This window comes from Oratosquilla oratoria, chromosome 12 (assembly GCF_046742065.1).
Source record: "Oratosquilla oratoria isolate Oo_2021 chromosome 12, ASM4674206v1, whole genome shotgun sequence".
In the NCBI taxonomy this organism is placed as follows: domain Eukaryota; kingdom Metazoa; phylum Arthropoda; class Malacostraca; order Stomatopoda; family Squillidae; genus Oratosquilla; species Oratosquilla oratoria.
In genome coordinates this window covers 46,401,169-46,421,676 of record NC_134788.1, presented here as the reverse complement: position 1 = coordinate 46,421,676, position 20,508 = coordinate 46,401,169, and the positions used below count along the sequence as shown (strand labels likewise).

At 39.0% G+C, this 20,508-nt stretch overlaps 1 protein-coding gene across 1 annotated transcript in view; it reads right to left on the bottom strand.

Moving 5' to 3' along the window:
• Positions 1 to 10,418: 10,418 nt before the first annotated feature.
• Positions 10,419 to 20,508, bottom strand: part of LOC143031648 (uncharacterized) — a 13,222-nt gene continuing 3,132 nt past the window's right edge. The window contains exon 2 of the mRNA XM_076195755.1: positions 10,419 to 14,863. Coding sequence (XP_076051870.1) covers positions 12,213 to 14,540 — 2,328 coding nt within the window. The 5' untranslated portion in view covers positions 14,541 to 14,863 and the 3' untranslated portion in view covers positions 10,419 to 12,212. The remainder of the gene's footprint in view (positions 14,864 to 20,508) is intronic.

Below are 20,508 nucleotides of genomic sequence, written 5' to 3'. Positions count from 1 at the left end.
TGAGTGGCACCAGGCGGGTCTCGTTCTGCATGACGCACGCACTGGTCCATCTCGGAGCTCCCAGCGTCGTCCTCATGGCGGTGTTTTGCAGCACCTCGAGCCGCTCCTGTTGGCTACGGGAGAGCGATATGAGGACTGGGGCGCTGTAGTCCACCAGGGAGCGCACTGCAAATATGAAGTACAGTCGGAGGACGGAGAAAGTGGTCCCCGCTGTGGGTCGTGTCATGGCTCGCATTACGTTCAGCCTAGCCTGGGCCCTTTCCCTCAGGTAGGTGGCGTGGGCTGTAAAGGACAGCCACTTGTCCACCCATACACCGAGGTACTGGTATGAGTTGGCCCAAGCCAGTCTGACGCCCTGGACGCAGAGCTGACCTGCCGGGTCGGCAGCCCTCACCATCATGGCGCGGGACTTCTCTGCAGAGATTTTGAGTCCCAGCTCCTCACAGTAAAAGAAGGAACATGGATAGGACTCAGGTAGCCTTGTTCCTTCTTTTACTGTTTATAAGACATGCCTTTTGCTCCTCTACTCTGTATTCCACTGAAGAGGATCACAGTCCGTGATCGAAATATATGGAATCTATTTATTTCATTTCTTCTTATCCAACACAGTGGGTTTTTGTTGAAATTTACTAATGTGTTACGACATTACTTTGTAGTTATATATATATATATATATATATATATATATATATATATATATATATATATATATATATATATATATAGTTATTTTTAAAGAGCAATTTTGATAGTAATATCAGCTTGAGTTTAGGTTTATTTAAACTAGATAATTTCATAATAGGATAGTACAGCAGTATCATGGCTTCTAATTGTACCAGATGTCCTGTGGATGGTTCGTAGTAATAGTTAAGAGGCTAGGGAGCTATGGCTCATAGGTTGCCTCTTCTCATAAAAACTTTCATGTAGTTGTCATAGTTATTTTTTAATACATTTACACTTGAACTGGCAACTACACTTTCAGGAAGGCTATTCCACTGGTTTATCACTCTGGCGTTGAAAAAGTTGTTCCTTTTCGTTGTTCGGTGCTGTAGTTTTATAAGCTTCATGTGATGTCCTCTTGTTTGAACCTGAGTATTAGTTGTAGTTGCTGCCACCTTGAAAAACTGGTCTGCGTCTGTTTTCATAATGGTTAAGTATTTTGTAAACTTCAATCATGTCGCCCCTGCTTCTTCTCTCCTCCAGTGTAGTAAGACCCAGCCTCTCTAGTCTCACTTCATAGCTTAGGTCACTCAGTTCGGGGACAAGTTTGGTTGCTCGACGTTGTATTTTTTCAAGCCACATGGTTATGCTCTTTGGTATTTGTTGTTTTATTGTTTTATTATTACTATTATCATTTCCATGTGTATATGAATGGTATGTATATTCCGAAGGTTTTATGTGACTATAACCTTCCCCAGTTTTCTTATTTCTGTATAAATAATGTGTTCTATTTCTCTTTCTTGTACTATGAGGATGTATTAATAGACGAAAACGTTTAGTATTCCGACTTTATTTTCCTTGTGGTTTCTGCTATATATATATATATATATATATATATATATATATATATATATATATATGTGTGTGTGTGTGTGTGTGTGTGTGTGTGTGTGTGTGTGTGTGTGTGTGTGTGTGTGTGTGTGTGTGTGTGTGTGTGTGTGTGTGTGTGTGTACGTATTCACTTTTTCACTTGGTCTTTTGGATCACGTGTTGGACTCGTGATCGACAGCTATGTCCCTCCTGGAAGAGAGCTCAGAGCTCGTAGGTCCGATCTATGGGTAATGCTATGACTTTGCACACACACACACCCCCAACTCCCCGCCCACGAGAGTTGGAGTAACACCCCTCAGCGCTGCGATACTGATATTATTTCAGCCCCGGGCGAGGATCGAACCCGGACCTCCGTAGTGGCAGGCCAGAGCTCTAACCACAGCGTGAATATGTTCAACTTTACTGCTTGCGTTTAGCGCTTCAGATGACTCAGGCTAGTCCAAAAGACGATGGCAGTTTGCGGGGGGGGGGGGGGGGGCATATGCTTCGCAGCTGCATGGTGCATTGTCCAGTTTTCTTTTTAATGTGTCATCAAAACTAATTCAACTGAAAGGAAAGGAAATATTCATCCTCCTTGAGATTATGGAAAACTGTGTCGTGATATGGAACATTACACTGAACGACTATTCAAATTAGCCAATGCTTGATGGACTTATATCACAAATGCTCATTGACCTAGCAGACAGCAACCTGAAGATGGATTATGAAGAGTTCAAAAGATAAAAGAGAGGGAGGGGAGTGGAATATATAGGAAATGGAATGAGTTGGAGTGGTTTCTATGCCTTTTTCTTTTTGGCTACCCCGAAAAAGCCTTTGGTATATGTATGTATGTATTAAATAGTTAATCACCTTATTTCTATAGTGATAGTAGTAGTAGTTTTGTTCCTACCACCAAACATGACTGCCCTGATTCAACTTGTGGACCGAGGGGGTTATCCAAAATGCAAAAGACTCGCAACCTCTACCTGCAGCAGTGCCTCGTCGTCACGGAAGATGGGACATATGGGGACAAAAGGGGGAGGAAAACGCAAAACAATTTCAGGAAATACAACTTCAAAGATTCAATTTATAACTGGGCAGAGGCCTGGAAAGCAATGCCTTTCTCCACACTTAAGAATGCTTGGTGCAAGCCTATGAAAAAAAATCTAGCTCAGCCTCAGTAAAGGCGTGAATGGATTGTGTGAAGGCGGACAACGCAAGTGCCAATTTGTTACATTTATAAGCCTAATCTATCTCTATTTACCTGGCTTCACACAATCCATCTACGCCTTTATTTTTGTGGGAAGAATACTTACAAGTTATTAATTATTACCTACCATACTTTAATAACGTTTAATTCCATATACACAGATTTATTACTTTCATGTGTCATAGTCGTTTGGATGTTTCCTGACCTCTTCCGTGGAAAGCACCAGTTATGTATTCCTTCGCTGCAGCAAAAACTCCTGTAACTGGTCACTTGTCATAAGTTATCTTACTAACTAGCTTAAGATAACCTAGTAGTAGTGTCGAATTCAACATCCATGAGCATTTTCATTAAGGATAGAGAGTAAATATGGCTCTCGATAGATCGTAGCTTATGGCGCGATACCCACCCGGGTCTCTTTGTGTCAGCGACGCTTCATGGAACATCGGTATTACTAAAAAGCTGTGACCCGATCGGTTTTCCCAATCCGTCAGAACCCGGCAGAATGCGGACACGCTGACCCCTGTCCGAGAGTAAAGGTCTATTCGATTTTTTTGGCAGGGCCCGACGTGATATCAAGGGACGACTCACACAACCGGGGCCGGAGGGGACGTGTCCCCTTGAGGGATTTCCGGTTTCCGGTCCGATTACAGGAATTCTTTTATTAGTACCAGGGGCTCCCCTGAGAGATTCCAAGGGGTTCCACAGGGACTCCCCAGGAGTTTCCAGAGTGCACCTTAAGGGCTCCACAAGTGCTCCCCTTGATGTTCCAGGGGGTTCTTAATGGGCTTCTCAGGAGTTCCTTGAGGGTTTCACAGAGAATCGCTACAGGGATTCTCAGAGGTACCCGAGTGACTATCCAGGGTCTCCCAAAGGCCTCCCCGGGTGTTTCCAGAGGCTTCCCCGGGGGCTTACGAACGTCTCGCTCTTAGCCAATCAGTCGTCTCCGTTGTGGAGACGTCACCGCTCTTCGCCAATCAGTCGTCTCCGTTTCCTTGACGTTACCACTCTCTTGGCCAAACAGAGGCCAGCGTTTATTCCTAGAAGACGTTACGCAGCCATATTACTATGACAACTAAACCCGGCGATGTCCTCTTTTCGGCGGAACTGCCAGTCCGACCATTTCAACAACAAATTCTTTTTTAGAACATAGATATATGTATGTATGTATGTATATATGTATGTATGTATGTATGTATGTATGTATGTATGTATGTATGTATGTATGTGTGTATATATGTATGTATCTATGTATGCATGTATGTTTGTATGTATGCATGTATGTTTGTATGTATGTATGTACAGTATGTATATATGTATGCATGCGCAATCAAGAAGAGAAGTGAACTTGCAAAGTTGTTAGAGATGGCGTCTTTAATTGTGTGGGACGAAGTCGTAATGGCAAACAAGAATACGTTGACCGCACTCGATATAACGTTGAGGGATATTCTTGAAAATGATAAGTTTATGGGAGGAAAAGTTTTTGTTTGTGCTGGAGATTTCCAACAAATTTTACCCGTTATACGTGGTGGCGGTAAGAACGATGAACTCGAATACTGTATCAAATCGAGTTACATGTGGGGCGATATAACAAAACTGGAATTAACCGAGAACGTACGCCTCAAGAAAAATTATACAAACAACATTAAATTTGCACAAAAATTGTTAGAAATCGGATCACAAAATGACGGGCCTTTGGAACTTGAGGAAGGTTTTGGTGTTCAAGTAAAATCCCGGGGACTTGGAAGACAACCATCTCAACGTTTCATATTTTGAACAACGAGCTATAATATCACCTACAAACGACGATGTTGACAGTGTGAATCTCATGATCTATGACAAATCAAAGGAAAAAGAAGCAATTTATTACCGTACTGATAGAGCAGTGGAAGAAGGGACCGATATTCAAACTTCGGTATTTAATGCCATGATAAGTCCTTCTCTGCCTCCTCATCGACTTCAAGTGAAAATTGGAAGTGTAGTGATCGTTGTTAGAAACATTTGCCCTCCGAAACTGTGCAACGGAACGAGGCTTTTAGTTACTAATCTGAAGAAGAATATTATAGTTGGTAAAATTTTAGGGGGTAGTTATCGCGGTGAACAGGGGCCGTATACACAAAACTTTTTTGTTAGCCTTAACAATCTCTGCTAGCTAACAGAAAACCACTAAAAGTTATACACCAATGCTTAACTAACAACTGTTAGCTAGCAAACAGTTGTTTGTCAAGTACCGCTAAACAGCGCTGAAGTTAGCAGCTTATGAACATGTAAATGGACGTATTATCAAAAATTGCACACATAAAACAGTGTTATTAATGCAGTTGTTCAGAATTTATTAATAAAGTATCATGATAGCACATAGATATCGTATGTATGGGTTTTTAGAAGTACTTATTAACCAACGACAGATATTTTTGGACGAAGGCGCATTGTACAGGCGGCCGTGCCACAGACAAATCTTCCGACAGAAGACTCAACAATAATTTCAGAGGACATAGACATGGCAGAAGAAACACAGATAATGAAAATGATGCCAAACTGGTCACAATAGGAAACACTCCTCTTGTTCTAATTGATTATGGAGTAAAAATAATAATAAATGGGCGATTCAAGCCAAGTTTAAACCACAAGGATAAGAGGGAGGCATGACAAAGCACGTTGATGCTATGGTATTGTTTTCTGTTTACATATAAATGTTCATCGACACTTGGAGCCCCAATTCTAATGTTTGTGCCATCTATGGTACCCACAACACCGGGAAACCTACAGTTTTCCATGAACTCTGCTTGTTTTACTTGCACTTCTTGGCGAGTCAATAGGAATTTTACAAACTGAGTTACAGTATCTGGTTCTGATAGTGCATCAATTGTTTGAGTAATGACACGGCTGATTGATGCTTGCGAGGTCCCAAATTCGTCACTGCTGCATTTTACCTGTGGCTAAATATCATAGGGTAATTGCCACCTTCGTCTCAGGACTCAGTGGTCGATTCCGTTCTGTTCGGGATTGAAGTTTGTCCCTCACTAAATCAGCCATTTTTATTATACCAGCACGGTTCATTCTGAAGCGTTTGACGAGTTCGTCGTCATTGTACTCGTTAAATATGTCCCGTCGCTGTCGATAAACTCGCAGTCATCTTTTTAGTTGTTGTTGCTCCGCCATCTTCTCTACTAACAGGAACTTGTTAAGAGCTTAATAGTCCTCCTCAGCACTTTTATCTTAACAGTACTTTTAAGGCCCTAACAAGTTTTCTGTATCACTGTTAGTGCTTAACAGCTAAATGTTAGCCTTAACAGGAATTTGTTACCCTTAACAGCTATTTGTTAGTGCTAACAAGTTTTGTGTATACGGCCCCAGGTTATGATCCCTAAAATAACGTTAGAAGTTCAAGACACTCCAGTTAGCTTCAAAAGAAAAAAAATTCCAGTCAAATTAAGTTATGCGATGACAATAAACAAGTCACAAGGGCAAACGTTCGAACGGTGTGGAATACTCTTGGATACAGTTCAGTGTTTCGCTCATGGTCAATTCTATGTCGCCTGTTCAAGAGTAACGTCGTGGAATTTTTTGTTCGTCTATACTGGCTGGCATAAAGTAAATAAAGAATACCGGTTAAGACCTGCCACGAACTGTGTATTTTCTCGGATAGCGTAGTGAACATTCAAGCGTCACCTCCGGCTTCTGCAGTAACAGGCAAAGAAACAGAAGAACTTATCCCCATAGCTGAAGAAGAACCCGAATTAGGTGTAGTTCCAATACCAAAGGATGCTTATAACATTTCAGAAGAAGACGCCGTCAAGATGATTTTGCCTTCGAAGAAAACGTTTCAAATGAAGAAGAAAGTAACAGTAGTAATGAAGCTGAAAACCCTGTCACGAAAAAAATGGAAGAATTAATTATGGGTCTAAAAGAAGAGATGACTAAGAAAATGGAGGAAATCAAGGAAACGGTCAAGCGGCAAAGCGACGACGAAGATATTGCATCGTCTCCGCCTCGAAAAAAGAAGAAAGTTGACAATGGAATAGAAAAGAGCGACGTCGAGGATGTCTCATCTCCGCCTCAAAGCAGTAAACAAATTATAGACGAAACTAAAGTTTCTGATGTAAATAAAAGTTAAAATGATAAAACCTTCTTTTATTTCAAACACATTCAAGTGTGCATTTTAAACCGTTTAGAGGTATAACAAAGGGGGCGTGCGCCGCAGGACAAGACCCCCGGCGTAGCCGGGACTGGCGCAGCCAGTGGGCTTGTGTAAACAAATTGTTGTACATTTGAAGGATCAGTTGTCATTGAAAAGGGCAAACCATGTTCTTTAATATGCTCCGCATGAGTTTATACAGAATACGGCGCTACAATATTTTCCCACAATGTTTCCCACATGCTGCACCCTTCACTATCAGTGAGTCATTATATATTTCTTTGAAGGATCAGCTGCTGTTGAAAAGGGGCAAACCACGTTCTTTGATATACCTCCACTTATGTTTGTACAGAATATGGTGCTAGAATATTTTCACACATACTTTTTATTTTAGATTTCCCACATGACCTTTCACTATCAGTTACTGGATATTTCTTCGTCAACTTTTACTCCACAATCAAAACACTTCTGTGCGACTGATAATGTTTCACATTTTACATAGTTGTAGACATTTTGTCATCTTGAAATTATCCAACTGGGCAGAAAAATGACAAAAATGACAGTCCAGTACTATTACGTGTGTTAACTATGTTTATCAGTTGCACTAGTAGCGTGTTGTTGAATTGCATTTTTTTTTATCCGTCCCCTTGTACCGTCTTTGGCGTCGAGGGGAGAAAAAGTTTTCTGTCTCTGGCAAGATGGATGGCTTGGATGGGTTGTTGGGATGTTGTGGGTCTTCAGGATTTCTTTCCCACCCTCAATCCAGTTCTTCCTTGGTCTTCCTCTTGCCTTGTAACCTGATATATATATATATTTTTTATCGTATACTTTACTGGCAAGTTGGTGAGGTGCCATGCGTCTCAGATGTCCAAACCATCTGATTGTCTCTGAATGTAATGGAGGACAGGTGTTGTTCCCACCATTCCTCTGATTGTGGTGTTTCTGATCATGTCCCGTCTGGTCTTGTTGACGGCTCTCCTCAGACATGGCATCTCACAGGTGGTTATTTTGCGTTCAAGGTGGAGATGTAGATGGACTTGAGTTTGGCTTTAGTCTCAATAGGGATGTTGGGATGTTTGAGGAGTGAGGCAAGCTGGTAGCTGACGCTGTTGGCCTTCAGTACTCTCGTCTCAATCTCTCTGTTGAGACGTCCGTCTTCAGTGAAAATACTGCCGAGGTACTTAAACTCGCTGACCTGTTTCAACGGAGTTCCGTCGATGCTGATTTTGAGGTTGCTAGGTGTTCTGCCAACCTTCATCGTCTCGGTTTTGCTGATGCTAATCTTCATATCGAGCTTCTTGCACTGTGTGTTCAGGCTGTCTGTGTGCTCTTGAAGTGGATCTTCTTTCTCATGTTTGTACAGCATCTCATTCAGGTCTTCTGGGTTGCGGTTTGCCTCTTTCGTGATTTTGTCTATTTTGATGATAAAAAAATAGCGGTGATAGCATGCATCCTTGTCTCACTCCAGATGAAACATCGAACCAGTCAGCGAGTCCGTTTAGGGTACGGACTGCGCTCATATTGTTGGTATAGATGGCTCTGATGTTGTCCAACAGTTGTCCCGTAGTGCTGTACTCTTCAAGTGTTTGTCACAGCTTGTTTCTGTTTACTCGGTCAAACGCTTTTTCCAGGTCTACGAACACAAGACTCAACTCTTTGTTGTGTTGGATTGTCTTTTCGCTCAGTTGTCTGAGAGCGAAGATAGCGTCTGCACACCCTCTCCCTTTTCTGAAAGCCCATCTGCGTCTCACTCAGCAACGGTTCCACCTTGTACCTTGTGCGCTGTTCCAAGATCTTTGCGTATATCTTGCCTGTGTGGCTCAGGAGCGAAATACCTCGATACGTGCTGCAGTCTTTCTTCCAGATTGGTTCTACAACGGCCCGCTGCCAGTCCTCCGGGACTTTCTTCTCCGTCCATGCTCTCTGAAATATTTTGGTCAGCCAGGTATTTTTTTCGTGTACCACTAATGACCACAGTACAAGGACACAGTGTACTGTACAAAGTGAATTAATTTAATCAATTCTGCTTTTAGCAATAAGTCCAAACTCTTTGACTCGTGTCTTTAAATAATAAAAATTATATCTAATATTTTGTAGAAACATAAAATCTAATGTAACACATTATAAAAGACAATGTAAAGTAATAAATCTGTTTTATATAGTGTATTTACCTTGGGTATCGGACGACCTGAACTAACGTTAGATAAGACTAGTAGAGGTGGAGGGTGGAGGAGAGCGGTGGAGGAGGTTAGTGGCATTTTGTTTCGTGCTCTTTCGGTCACTTTCGTTCAATCACTGTACTCGCTGCCTAATGTAGGACGTCTGGTCACCCTGTTTTCATTCGCTTATATAACCTTCGCTGGTGACGGCAATACTACGCATTTATGTCGAGAGCAGGGTAGTCCTTACGTAAATAGCTCGTACGTCAGAAATGTACTTCCCAGATATATATCTCCCCCTTCCCCTCTCACACCACCAAACAATCTATATAGTATCATATGATTCTTAATATAATTGTCATACAGCTAATGTATAATCAAATATAATTTTAAAATCTTAATGCAAAGTAAAGACAACACAGCTCAACAAGGGACACAATTACATGCATCAAATTTTATAATTTTTGCAATACTAACGCAAGGGCGTGACAATGGCAGACATGGAATATTTTATCATATTTACACTAAGGCATGACACCTCCTTTAACCCATTAAACTCCGATGACAAGATATCTTGCCATTTGGTCAAATAAAAAAAAAATCATAATAAAACAACAAAATGTTTGATCAAACACCAGAAAAATATGACGTCAGTCCTCCTCGCTTCGCTGCGAGCGAAGCGAGGACTGACGTCATATTTTTCTGGTGTTTGATCAAACATTGTTTTATTATGATTTTTTGTTTTATTTGACCAAATGGCAAGACATCTTGTCATCGGAGTTTAATGGGTTACAACTGATATCTCAAGAGAATCAGCACATTTTTGTGGCCAGCATGTTTTTTACTACTAAATTGTTTGCAAGAATAAATTCCACCTAGTTACGTAACTGTAGAAATTTACTTGTGTGCAAGATCTGCCTTCTTTGCTAGGTATGTGCACACCCACATGTATCACTATACTGACCATTTAAGCAAATGCACAATATTTTAAGTATTATTACCTCCACTAAGGAAGTTGTTTTTTGCCAGAATCTAACATTTACGAAAAAAAAAGCTATATACAGATTTCTATTAAATTTTGTGGAAAGGCGGGTCTTATGACAAGAAACAAGTTATTACATTTTGATGCAGATCCAGATATATATGCAGATACTAGATTTTTTTCGAATATGCGACCCTGGCATTTATAGATTGTATACAAATTTCATGGATTGTATACAAACTGGTCCCTGCTGATTTATAATGTGGGCAAAATTATCTTTATTCATTTTGTTACCCTGATGTTCATGGAAGTATGCGCTTTCTTAGTGCCATCTACTTTAATATTATGTATATGAAATACCTTTTAAATTTGGTTTTCCATAAATAAGACAAAACATTAAGTATATATTTTTATTCTATTTTTGTTTTGCAAAAGTTTTGTATTCCAAGAGTCTGTTGTGTGACAACAACGACAGAGTTGACAAAAATATTTAATATGCATTTTGTATAAGATTAGTATGAAATGAAGTTATAATATAACACTAGGGACTTATTACCTTTATTTAAATTTTCTAATTTTGCAAATAGCTACAATTACACATAATGAAATAAATCCATTACTAATTCTTAGCTTGTTTAGTTCTGGCTTCTAATTCCTTATTTCTTCTCTCTTCTGTCTGGCATTCACACACTCATTATACACATTATCTAAATTTATTGAATTTCCATATATTGGTAGCCTTTCACTCTCACAAGCATATCTAAATGACATTCCCCAGCTTCTGAGGTTTTCATTTGATTCATCAGACTAAAATCTCACTCACAGACTGCATTAAATGCAAAGAAGGTTCTTCCAATATTCATCAACTTTGCCAACCAAGTTAGAGAATTGTTCATTCTGAAGAGCAAATACCACCATTTGTGTAAAATTTTATATATTTCTTATTTTAATATTCTCTTGTACAGAATTTTTTAAATAGTGTCCCTAATTGTTTCTGTAGTATCAAGACAAAGGGCATTAACATGTTCAATACCTAGTGAGGAATCAAAATGTGAAATAGAAGATATAAAACACTGACCATTCTTGTACCTCATCCTCAGGGTGTCATGTAAATGGACATAGCAGTTTTCACTATTTCATCCAGCCATTCACAAGCAGCAAACAGTTCATTTTCACTTCACACATTTTGCCTCCTTTGAATTTGACATAGTGCATCAGTTATTTTCAAAGTTATTTGAAGTGTTCTTTTACCATTTTGTAAATTTACAAAAGGGCTACATATTACACAGTACAGACCATGTCTGTGTGCACTATTTACCAAATGTGGTTGTTCACTTGTTTTGTTTTCCCTTCTTTACATTTCAAGTTAAGTAGAAAGAGGGGTTGGGCCTTTCCAGCAACTCCCCTTTCCTTTACCATAAATTAAACTTCCAATTTTTGCTTAGGCTTTGTTTCAAAGTTGCATTTTTATCTACAATTTCAAAGCTTATTTTGTATGACTCTCTGATTTTATTTTCCAAATAGAATTTGAAAAAAACCTGTATCAAATATTCTCAATTATCAGGCCATCAGGAAAAAATTATAACATGCTTCTTGATTTAAGTCACTTGACTGCGCAAGTACTAGTGATGAATAACTGTCACAATACAATCTCAAAACTACATGTGAAGTTATGAAATTGTACACTTAAATTTCAAGTCATTTACAGATTCTTAAAATCACACATTTCTTTTCTTTAGAATTTATCACTATGAAATTATAGAATTAATTAATTTGATTAAAACATTTCAATTTCATCTTCAATACCTTGTGTGCTAGTTGTAAAGAATTTGTATACACACAGAGGCACACAGTTTATAGGGTACACTGTTCATCACACAGGCCACACTGGGATTTCTGATGAGTGTGAGTCACAATGTGAAGTCTGAAAGACCTCTTTTGTGAAAAAGGTAAATTCCACACGTCACACTGGAAAGGCTACTCTATTGTGCAGGTCATCACCTAATATTTGAGTTGATTCTTTTGTAAGAAACCTGCATTACATAGGTCACACTGGATGGGTCCTCATATGTTTTATGAGATGACCTTTAGTGAGAAAACAAAAGCACACAGGTCACATTGGAAAGGTTTCTCTCTTGTTTGGGTTCTCATATGCTGTGTGAAATAACCCTTTTCAGGAGGACAGAATGGCACAGGTCACACTGTGTGGGTTCTCATATGCTCTGTGAGATCACCCTTTTTTGAAAAAGCAGAATCGCACATGTCACACTGGAAAGCCTTCTCTCCTGTATGGTTTCTCATATGCTTTATGAGATTACCCTTTAATGAGAAGGCAGAATCACAAAGGTTACACTGGAAAGGCTTCTCTCCTGTGTGGGTCATCATATGCTGTGTGAGGTTACCCTTTCGTGAGAAAGCAGAATCACACAGGTCACATTGGAAAGGCTTCTCTCCTGTATGGGTCTTCATATGTTCTGTAAGAGAACCTTTCACTGAGAAAGCAGAATCGCACAGGGCACACTGGAAAGGCTTTTCTCCTGTGTGGGTCCTCATATGCTCTGTGAAATGACTCTTATGTGCGAAAGCTTTATCACACAGGTCACACTGGAAAGGCTTCTCTCTTGTGTGGGTCCTCATATGCACTGCAAGAGATCTCTTTTGTGAGAAACCAGAATCGCACAGGACACACTGGAAAGGCTTCTCTCCTGTGTGGGTCCTCATATGTTTTGTGAGATGCCTCTTTCGTGAGAAAGCAGAATCACAAAAGTCACATTGGAAAGGCTTCTCTCCTGTGTGGATGATCATATGCTGAGTGAGATTCCCCTTTTGTGAAAAATAAGAATCACACAGGGCACACTGGAAAGGCTTCTCTCCTGTGTGGGTCCTCATATGCTCTGTAAGATGACTCTTATGTGAGAATGCTTTATCACACATGCCACACTGGAAAAGCTTCTCTCCTGTGTGGGTCCTCATATGTACTGTGAGATCACCCTTTCGTGAGAAAGCAGAATTGCACAGGGCACACTGAAAAGGCTTCTCTCCTGTGTGGGTCCTCATATGTTTTATGAGATAACCCTTTACTGAGAAAGCAGAATTGCACAAGTCACACTGGAATGGCTTCTCTCCAGTGTGAGTCAACATATGGGTTGAGAGATAATTCTTTAGTGAGAAAGCTTTGTTGCAGAGGCCACACTGGAATGGCTTCTCTCCTGTGTGGGTCATTGTATGGGCTGTGAGATCTCTCTTTCGTGAGAAAGCAGAATCACACATGTCACACTGGAAAGGCTTCTCCCTCGTGTGGGTCCTCATATGTTCTGTGAAATGACCCTTTACTGAGAAAGCAGAATTGCACAGGTCACATTGGAAAGGCTTCTCTCCTATGTGGGTCTTCATATGATATGTGAAATTACACTCAATTGAGAAAGCAGAATCACAAAGGTTACACCGGAAAGACTTCTCTCCTGTGTGGGTCCTCATATGCTGTGTGAGATGACCCTTTCGTGAGAAAGCAGAATTGCACAGGTCACACTGGAAAAGCTTCATTCCTGTGTGGGTCCTCATATGCTGTGTGAGATTACACTTCTGTGAGAAAGCAGAATCACAAAGGTTACACTGGAAAGGCTTCTCTCCTGTGTGGATCATCATATGCTGTGTGAGATGACCCTTTCGTGAGAAAGTAGAACTGCACAGGTCACACTGGAATGGCTTCTCTCCTGTGTGGGTCCTCATATGTGTTGTGAGAGAACCCTTCACTGAGAAAGCAGAATTGCACAGGGCACACTGGAAAGGCTTTTCTCCCGTGTGGGTTCTCATATGCTCTGTGAAATGACTCTTATGTGAGAAAGCTTTATCGCACATGCCACACTGGTAAGGCTTCTCGCCTGTGTGGGTCATCATATGCTCTGTGAGATAACCCTTTCGTGAGAAAGCAGAATCACACAGGTCACACTGAAAAGGCTTCCTTCCTGTGTGGGTCCTCATATGCTGTGTGAGAGCACACTTCTGTGAGAAAGCAGAATCACAAAGGTTACAAAGGAATGGCTTCTCTCCTGTGTGGGTCATCATATGCTGTGTGAGATGACCCTTTCGTGAGAAAGTAGAACTGCACAGGTCACACTGGAAAGGCTTCTCCCCTGTGTGGGTTCTCATATGTTCTGTGAGAGAACCCTTCACTGAGAAAGCAGAATTGCACAGGGTACACTGGAAAGGTTTCTCTCCTGTGTGGGTCCTCATATGCTCTGTGAAATGACTCTTATGTGAGAAAGCTTTATCGCACATGCCACACTGGAAAGGCGTCTTTCCTGTGTGGGTCCTCATATGTGCTGTGAGATCACACTTTTGTGAGAAAGCAGAATTGCACAGGGCACACTGGAAAGGCTTCTCTTCTGTCTGGGTCCTCATATTATTTGTGAGATAACCCTTTACTGAGAAAGCAGTATTGTACAAGCCACACTGGAATGGCTTCTCTCCAGTTTGGGTCATCATATGGATTGAGAAATAATTCTTTTTGTGAGAAAACTTCATTGTAGAGGCCACACTGGAAAGGTTCCTCTATTGTGTGGGTCCTCATATGCACTGTGAGACCAGTCTCTCATGAGAAAGTAGAATTGGACAAGGCACACTGGAAAGGCTTCTCTCCTGTGTGGGTCTTTGTATGTTTTGTGAGAGAGCAGAATCGCACAGGTTACACTGGAAAGGCTTCTCTGTAAGGTGGGTCATCACACGGTATCTAAGATGATACACGAAATGGCTGTGGTATAGATGTCACACTGGATCCTTATCATTGTATGACACATATGGAATCTATGGATAGTTCTTCCAAAGAAATGTTGATAGGTACTCTTATCCTGGAAAAAATGTAATTGTATGATTAACATCTATGTCTTTGTAAATCTGTAATGCACTATATTATGATAGTGGTTGATTTGTACACAAACCATTTCATACGCAAGTCCTTTTGTACCTAAACAGACCCTTTGTACTTGCCACCACCTAACATAATATGGGTAGTAAAACTAACAGAGATGGCACTATGATATATTCCATTCTACTTTTTCATTAGAAATGTGCTCAAAATCATCCAAAGTCTACATGTATACCCACCCCTCCATGACCAGAATAACTCAAATTTTGTTCTTCTTTCTAGCTTTTCCCTCATGTCACAAGATTTAGAAGTGGGCCTAAATCATCTTTTCGTTATCATAATGCTTTAATTTTGCCATTTCAAGAAAAAAATTTAAGTGTTACAGAATTATTAAAAAGATTTAACATAGAATTAGTTTTTAAAAATTATAGTACAGTAAAACATATGCTCATCAGTAATAGTATTGAAGTTAAAAAAGGATGCATTTATAAAATTCCTTGCAAAAATGTGTTATCAATTTTACATATGTCAAACTGCCAAACCCTTAAACATTAGAATTGAACAACATAAGAAAAATGTTAGGGATGGCAATAATTCCAGTGGAATCTTCAAACATATTGAATTGAATAATCATCCAGTTGATTGGGGTAATGCCCATGCAATCTATCATACTAACAACATAATAGTAAGAAACTTAATAGTGTAGTTTGATCCATACCACCAGTGATCAAAATACCAACCTACACAAGGGCTTATACAAACTTGACAATTTTATCTGTCAAAAAATAAGCAAAATGATGACAGGTAAAATGTAACCCTGCGACTGTGACCTTACATCGCCCCACCCTCATTAGTGGATGCATTGACCCTTGCGACCTGACTTGACCACCTTCCAGGGGGTAAATGTCCTCTAACCTTATGTAAACTGTCCTTGTTCCTTTCTCATGTATACATAATCTATGTATTTCTATTAACTATGTACTTTTTGCACTGAATATGTAATATATGAAAGCACTCTGCTTCATTAGTTTCTTTTTCCAAGTGGTCTACTTTGCATAAGTGAACACACGTACCCATGTTCTTATTAGCATTATATATATATATACATATATATATATATATATGAGAGAGAAATACGCTAATGGCAGCGACATCAAACCGGTAATTTTTTATGACAGTTCCATGCGGGGCTCGAACCCGCTGTACTCGGCTATCCGTAAATTACCTGTACGGCGCCCTAGACCACTACACCACAGAGACTATAAAATCCTTGAAACCTGGAATCGAACTGATTCCCGAGGGAAGGAAGATCACTTATTAAGGCGATCCGAATTCCTGTATTACTCAAGGACCAGCCCACCAGTGGTGTGGGGTAAGGACCGGGTCGAACCCCTTACACGCTTATCGCCATTGTAATTATCGGTTTGATGTCACTGCTATTAGCGAATTACTCTCATAGTTACAATGGCGATAAGCGTGTGTGTGTATGTGTGCGTGTAAGGTCACAGCATTACCCATAGATCGGTCATACAAGCTCTGAGCTCTCTTCTGGGAGGGAAATAGCTATCGATCACGAGTCCAACTCATGATCCAAAGACCAAGTGAAAAGGTGAATCACACACACACACACACACACACACACACATATATATATATATATATATATATATATATATATATATATATATATATATATGTAAAACTTAAACCCACTCTCGGAGAAAGATAAGCTGAGATACAGAGTAAAACTGTATATTTCGACCACTGACTGTGGTCCTCTTCAGCAGTTACAATATATATATATATATATGTATATATATATATGTATATATATGTATATATATATATATACAGTATATATATACAGTATATATATATATGTGTGTGTGTGTGTGTGTGTGTGTGTGTGTGTATTTACCTAGTTGTATTTTACAGGAAGGGGAGCTATGCTCGTGGGGTCCCGTCTTCATATCTCATTTTATCTAAACTATTTTTAAATTCATGTATTGTTTTTGCACACACCACTTTCTCATCTAACTTGTTCCAACTGTCTATTACTCTGTGAGGAAAGATGTTCTTTTTCAAATCTCTTCTATAGCTGTCTTTTTTTATTTTCTTTCCATGTCCTCTTGTATTTCTGTCATCCCATTTTATCAGATTCTATCAGTAATTTCTATGCCTTTCATGATTCTGTAAATAGCTATCAAATCTCCTCTCTCTCTTCTTTGCTCTAGTGTGTGTGTGTGTGTGTGTGTGTGTGTGTGTGTGTGTGTGTGTGTGTGTGTGTGTGTGTGTGTGTGTGTGTGCTGGCCAATATAAGAACAGATACAAATTCACAAATCGCTGTTACCATGAAGAGGATTTTGGTTTGTCTTTTGAATGGCATTGTTTGTTTTTTTTTTTTTCTTTTTTATCTCATGCCAAAAATGCATGTGATGGGATTGGCAGAACAGTGAAGAAAGTTACTGCTCATGCCAGTTTGCATAGAACTAGAGAGAGGCAAATTCTTACACCAGAAAATATATTTCAATTCTGTGAAAAATACTTGAGCAAGACATTAAAAATTTTCTTTGTAACCATATCTGATTTGAAAGATGCACCAATGGTTGGATCATCAATTCTATGACCGTGTGGCTATTTAGGAAACTGTAACCATTACTAACCATCACCTACCACGCACGTGATCCACATGCTTGCAACATAGCGAGACTCCCGTATTACCTACCTTGCTTTCCCAGAACACATACACCTAACGCAGCAAAATTCAGACAAAACAGGATATCGCCACGAACATGCCAAATGCCACAAGACTAACCCATTAAAAACCCTCTATTATAACTGCCCCTTATTATATTACCTATAAGCTAACATATATATAACATACCTAGCAACACCCACCAACTATACGACTAACCCTCATATACAAAACTGACCCCAATGTATAGAATAGCGAGACTAACGCCTTTATTTACAACAACCCACTAGCCCCCTATATTAACCTACGACACCTACGTCACGAACACCAGAGCTGGGCAGGTCAAGAGCCTACCAGCCAGAGTGCTGAGCAGTGTAATAAGACTGCCAGCCAGGTGTGCCCTAGGTCAAGGCCTGGCACTTACTGTATTTTGCCGACAGGGCACATTGGTAGTTTGTTATATTTCCTTCATTGTTAATAAATAGAAGAAACCCCGGTTTTGGAGTTTATCTCGCCCACATTAAGTCCACCTTATGTAGCCTACACAAACCAAAAAGGTTACAGAATACAGAAATATCATAGATTTCTTCCCATAAACAAGGAAGAACTGATGATGCATCCCATTTCGAGTGGCATTGGAAAGAAGAAATAAAGGCCACGTTACTAATGAACCTGCAATGGTTAATATCGTAAAATGTGTCAAACCAGGAGATTATGTTAGCTGCATTTATGATGGTCAAGTCTGGATTGGAATTGTGGAGGAATATTGTGAGGAACTTGAGGATTATACAGTGAACTTTTTTCATCCATCTGGGTCTTCAGGAGCAAGTGTATATCATTATCCATCAAATAAAGATTCATGTACAGTGCCTGGACATCATATATTGTTTATCATGAGTTGCCCTAGACTAAGGTGGAGCACCAGATATTAACTATATTTTTTTTTTTCAGAAAAAAAAATCATGAAAGTATTGAATATGTCAAAGTTGTACCCAATACAACTTTATGCTAACCTAATTTATATTTGTTGTAATTAAGCTTATGCAATAAATAATGCTTATGTTCATATGCAATTTGTTAATACATGGTTACTTAAAGGTTTTGTTAAAGGTAATTAATTAGATTAGGAGCTTAAGTGTGAAAAACATGTATAGTTGACAGACAAGGTGTATGTATATATACATATATATATATGTATATATATATATGTATATATATATATGTACATATACATATACATGTATACATATATATATATATATATACATACATACATATATATACATATATACATATATATATATATATATATATAATATATATATATATATAAGGCACTTATGTGTCATATGAAAAATACTTGCATAAGTGTGAAAAACATGTACAGTTGACAGACAAGGTATATATATATACATATATATATATATATATATATATATATATATATATATATATATATATATATAATTTTTATGACAGTTGCATGCAGGGTTCGAACCCGCTGTACTCGGCTATCCGTAAATTACCTGTACGGTGCCCTAGACCACTACACCACAGAGGCTATAAAATCCTTGAAACCTGGAATCGAACTGATTCCCGAGGGAAGGAAGATCACTTATTACGGCGATCCGAATTCCTGTTTTACTCAAGGACCAGCCCACCAGTGGTATGGGGTAAGGACCGGGACGAACCCCTTTCACGCTTATCGCCATTGTAACTATGAGAGAAATACGCTAATGGCAGCGACATCAAACCGATAATTTTTATGTCATAAAAATTATCGGTTTGATGTCGCTGCCATTAGCGTATTTCTCTCATAGTTACAATGGCGATAAGCGTGAAAGGGGTTCGTCCCGGTCCTTACCCCATACCACTGGTGGGCTGGTCCTTGAGTAAAACAGGAATTCGGATCACCGTAATAAGTGATCTTCCTTCCTTCGGGAATCAGTTCGATTCCAGGTTTCAAGGATTCTATAGCCTCTGTGGTGTAGTGGTCTAGGGCACCGTACAGGTAATTTACGGATAGCCGAGTACAGCGGGTTCAAACCCTGCATGCAACTGTCATAAAAATCATCGGTTTGATGTCGCTGCCATTAGCTTATTTCTCTCATATATATATATATATATATATATATATATATATATATTAATATATATATATATTATATATATAGATATATATATATATATATATATATACATATACTCGTACATAAGGCACTTATGTGTCATATGGAAAATACTTTTTTCTTTCACTGATTCTAATAGCCAAAACTTATGCCTTCATCTTTCTCATCTATAACTTTTTTCTTTAATTTTAATACCCCGGGGTCAAATCTTGACCTCAAATATCTGTTAAAGTGGGATTTTTTATTTTTCAACCTAGAGTTCTAAATCTTTTATATCTGTCTTCTTTGTCTTCTTCCAATTCTAAATATATATATATACATTTATATAACAATGACTTTTTTTACCCTAGTTGTCAAATGTTAGTGACCTCTCATATGACCTCAAAGTGTTTGAAGTCATATCTCCAGAATGGTTGTTTCGATTGACTTATATTCATTTTGCATCAGTGGTATATAGATGGGATGGGCAAAAAAAAATCTACAATAAGCTCATAAAACGTAAAATGTTTCAAGGAAAAGTTAAAGAATGGAAAACTCAGGAGCAGAAATACAAATATAAAGAAAATCTAAGAAAACCAAAGCAACAGAGTTGCCAACCAAAACAGGAGAATAATGAATAGCTGGATGCACTGGCTGAATAATTTTTCTGTCTATTTCCAAAAGACTTCTGTTGGTATCTGTGAGTATGACTACAAATAATGGAATATACTTGGATGAATGGAATTATGTTCACTGTTTCGAGCTTTCCAGGATATTACCCTAGTTATTCTAAACTTTTGATAAATCTGGTTTCTGTTAAAAAGG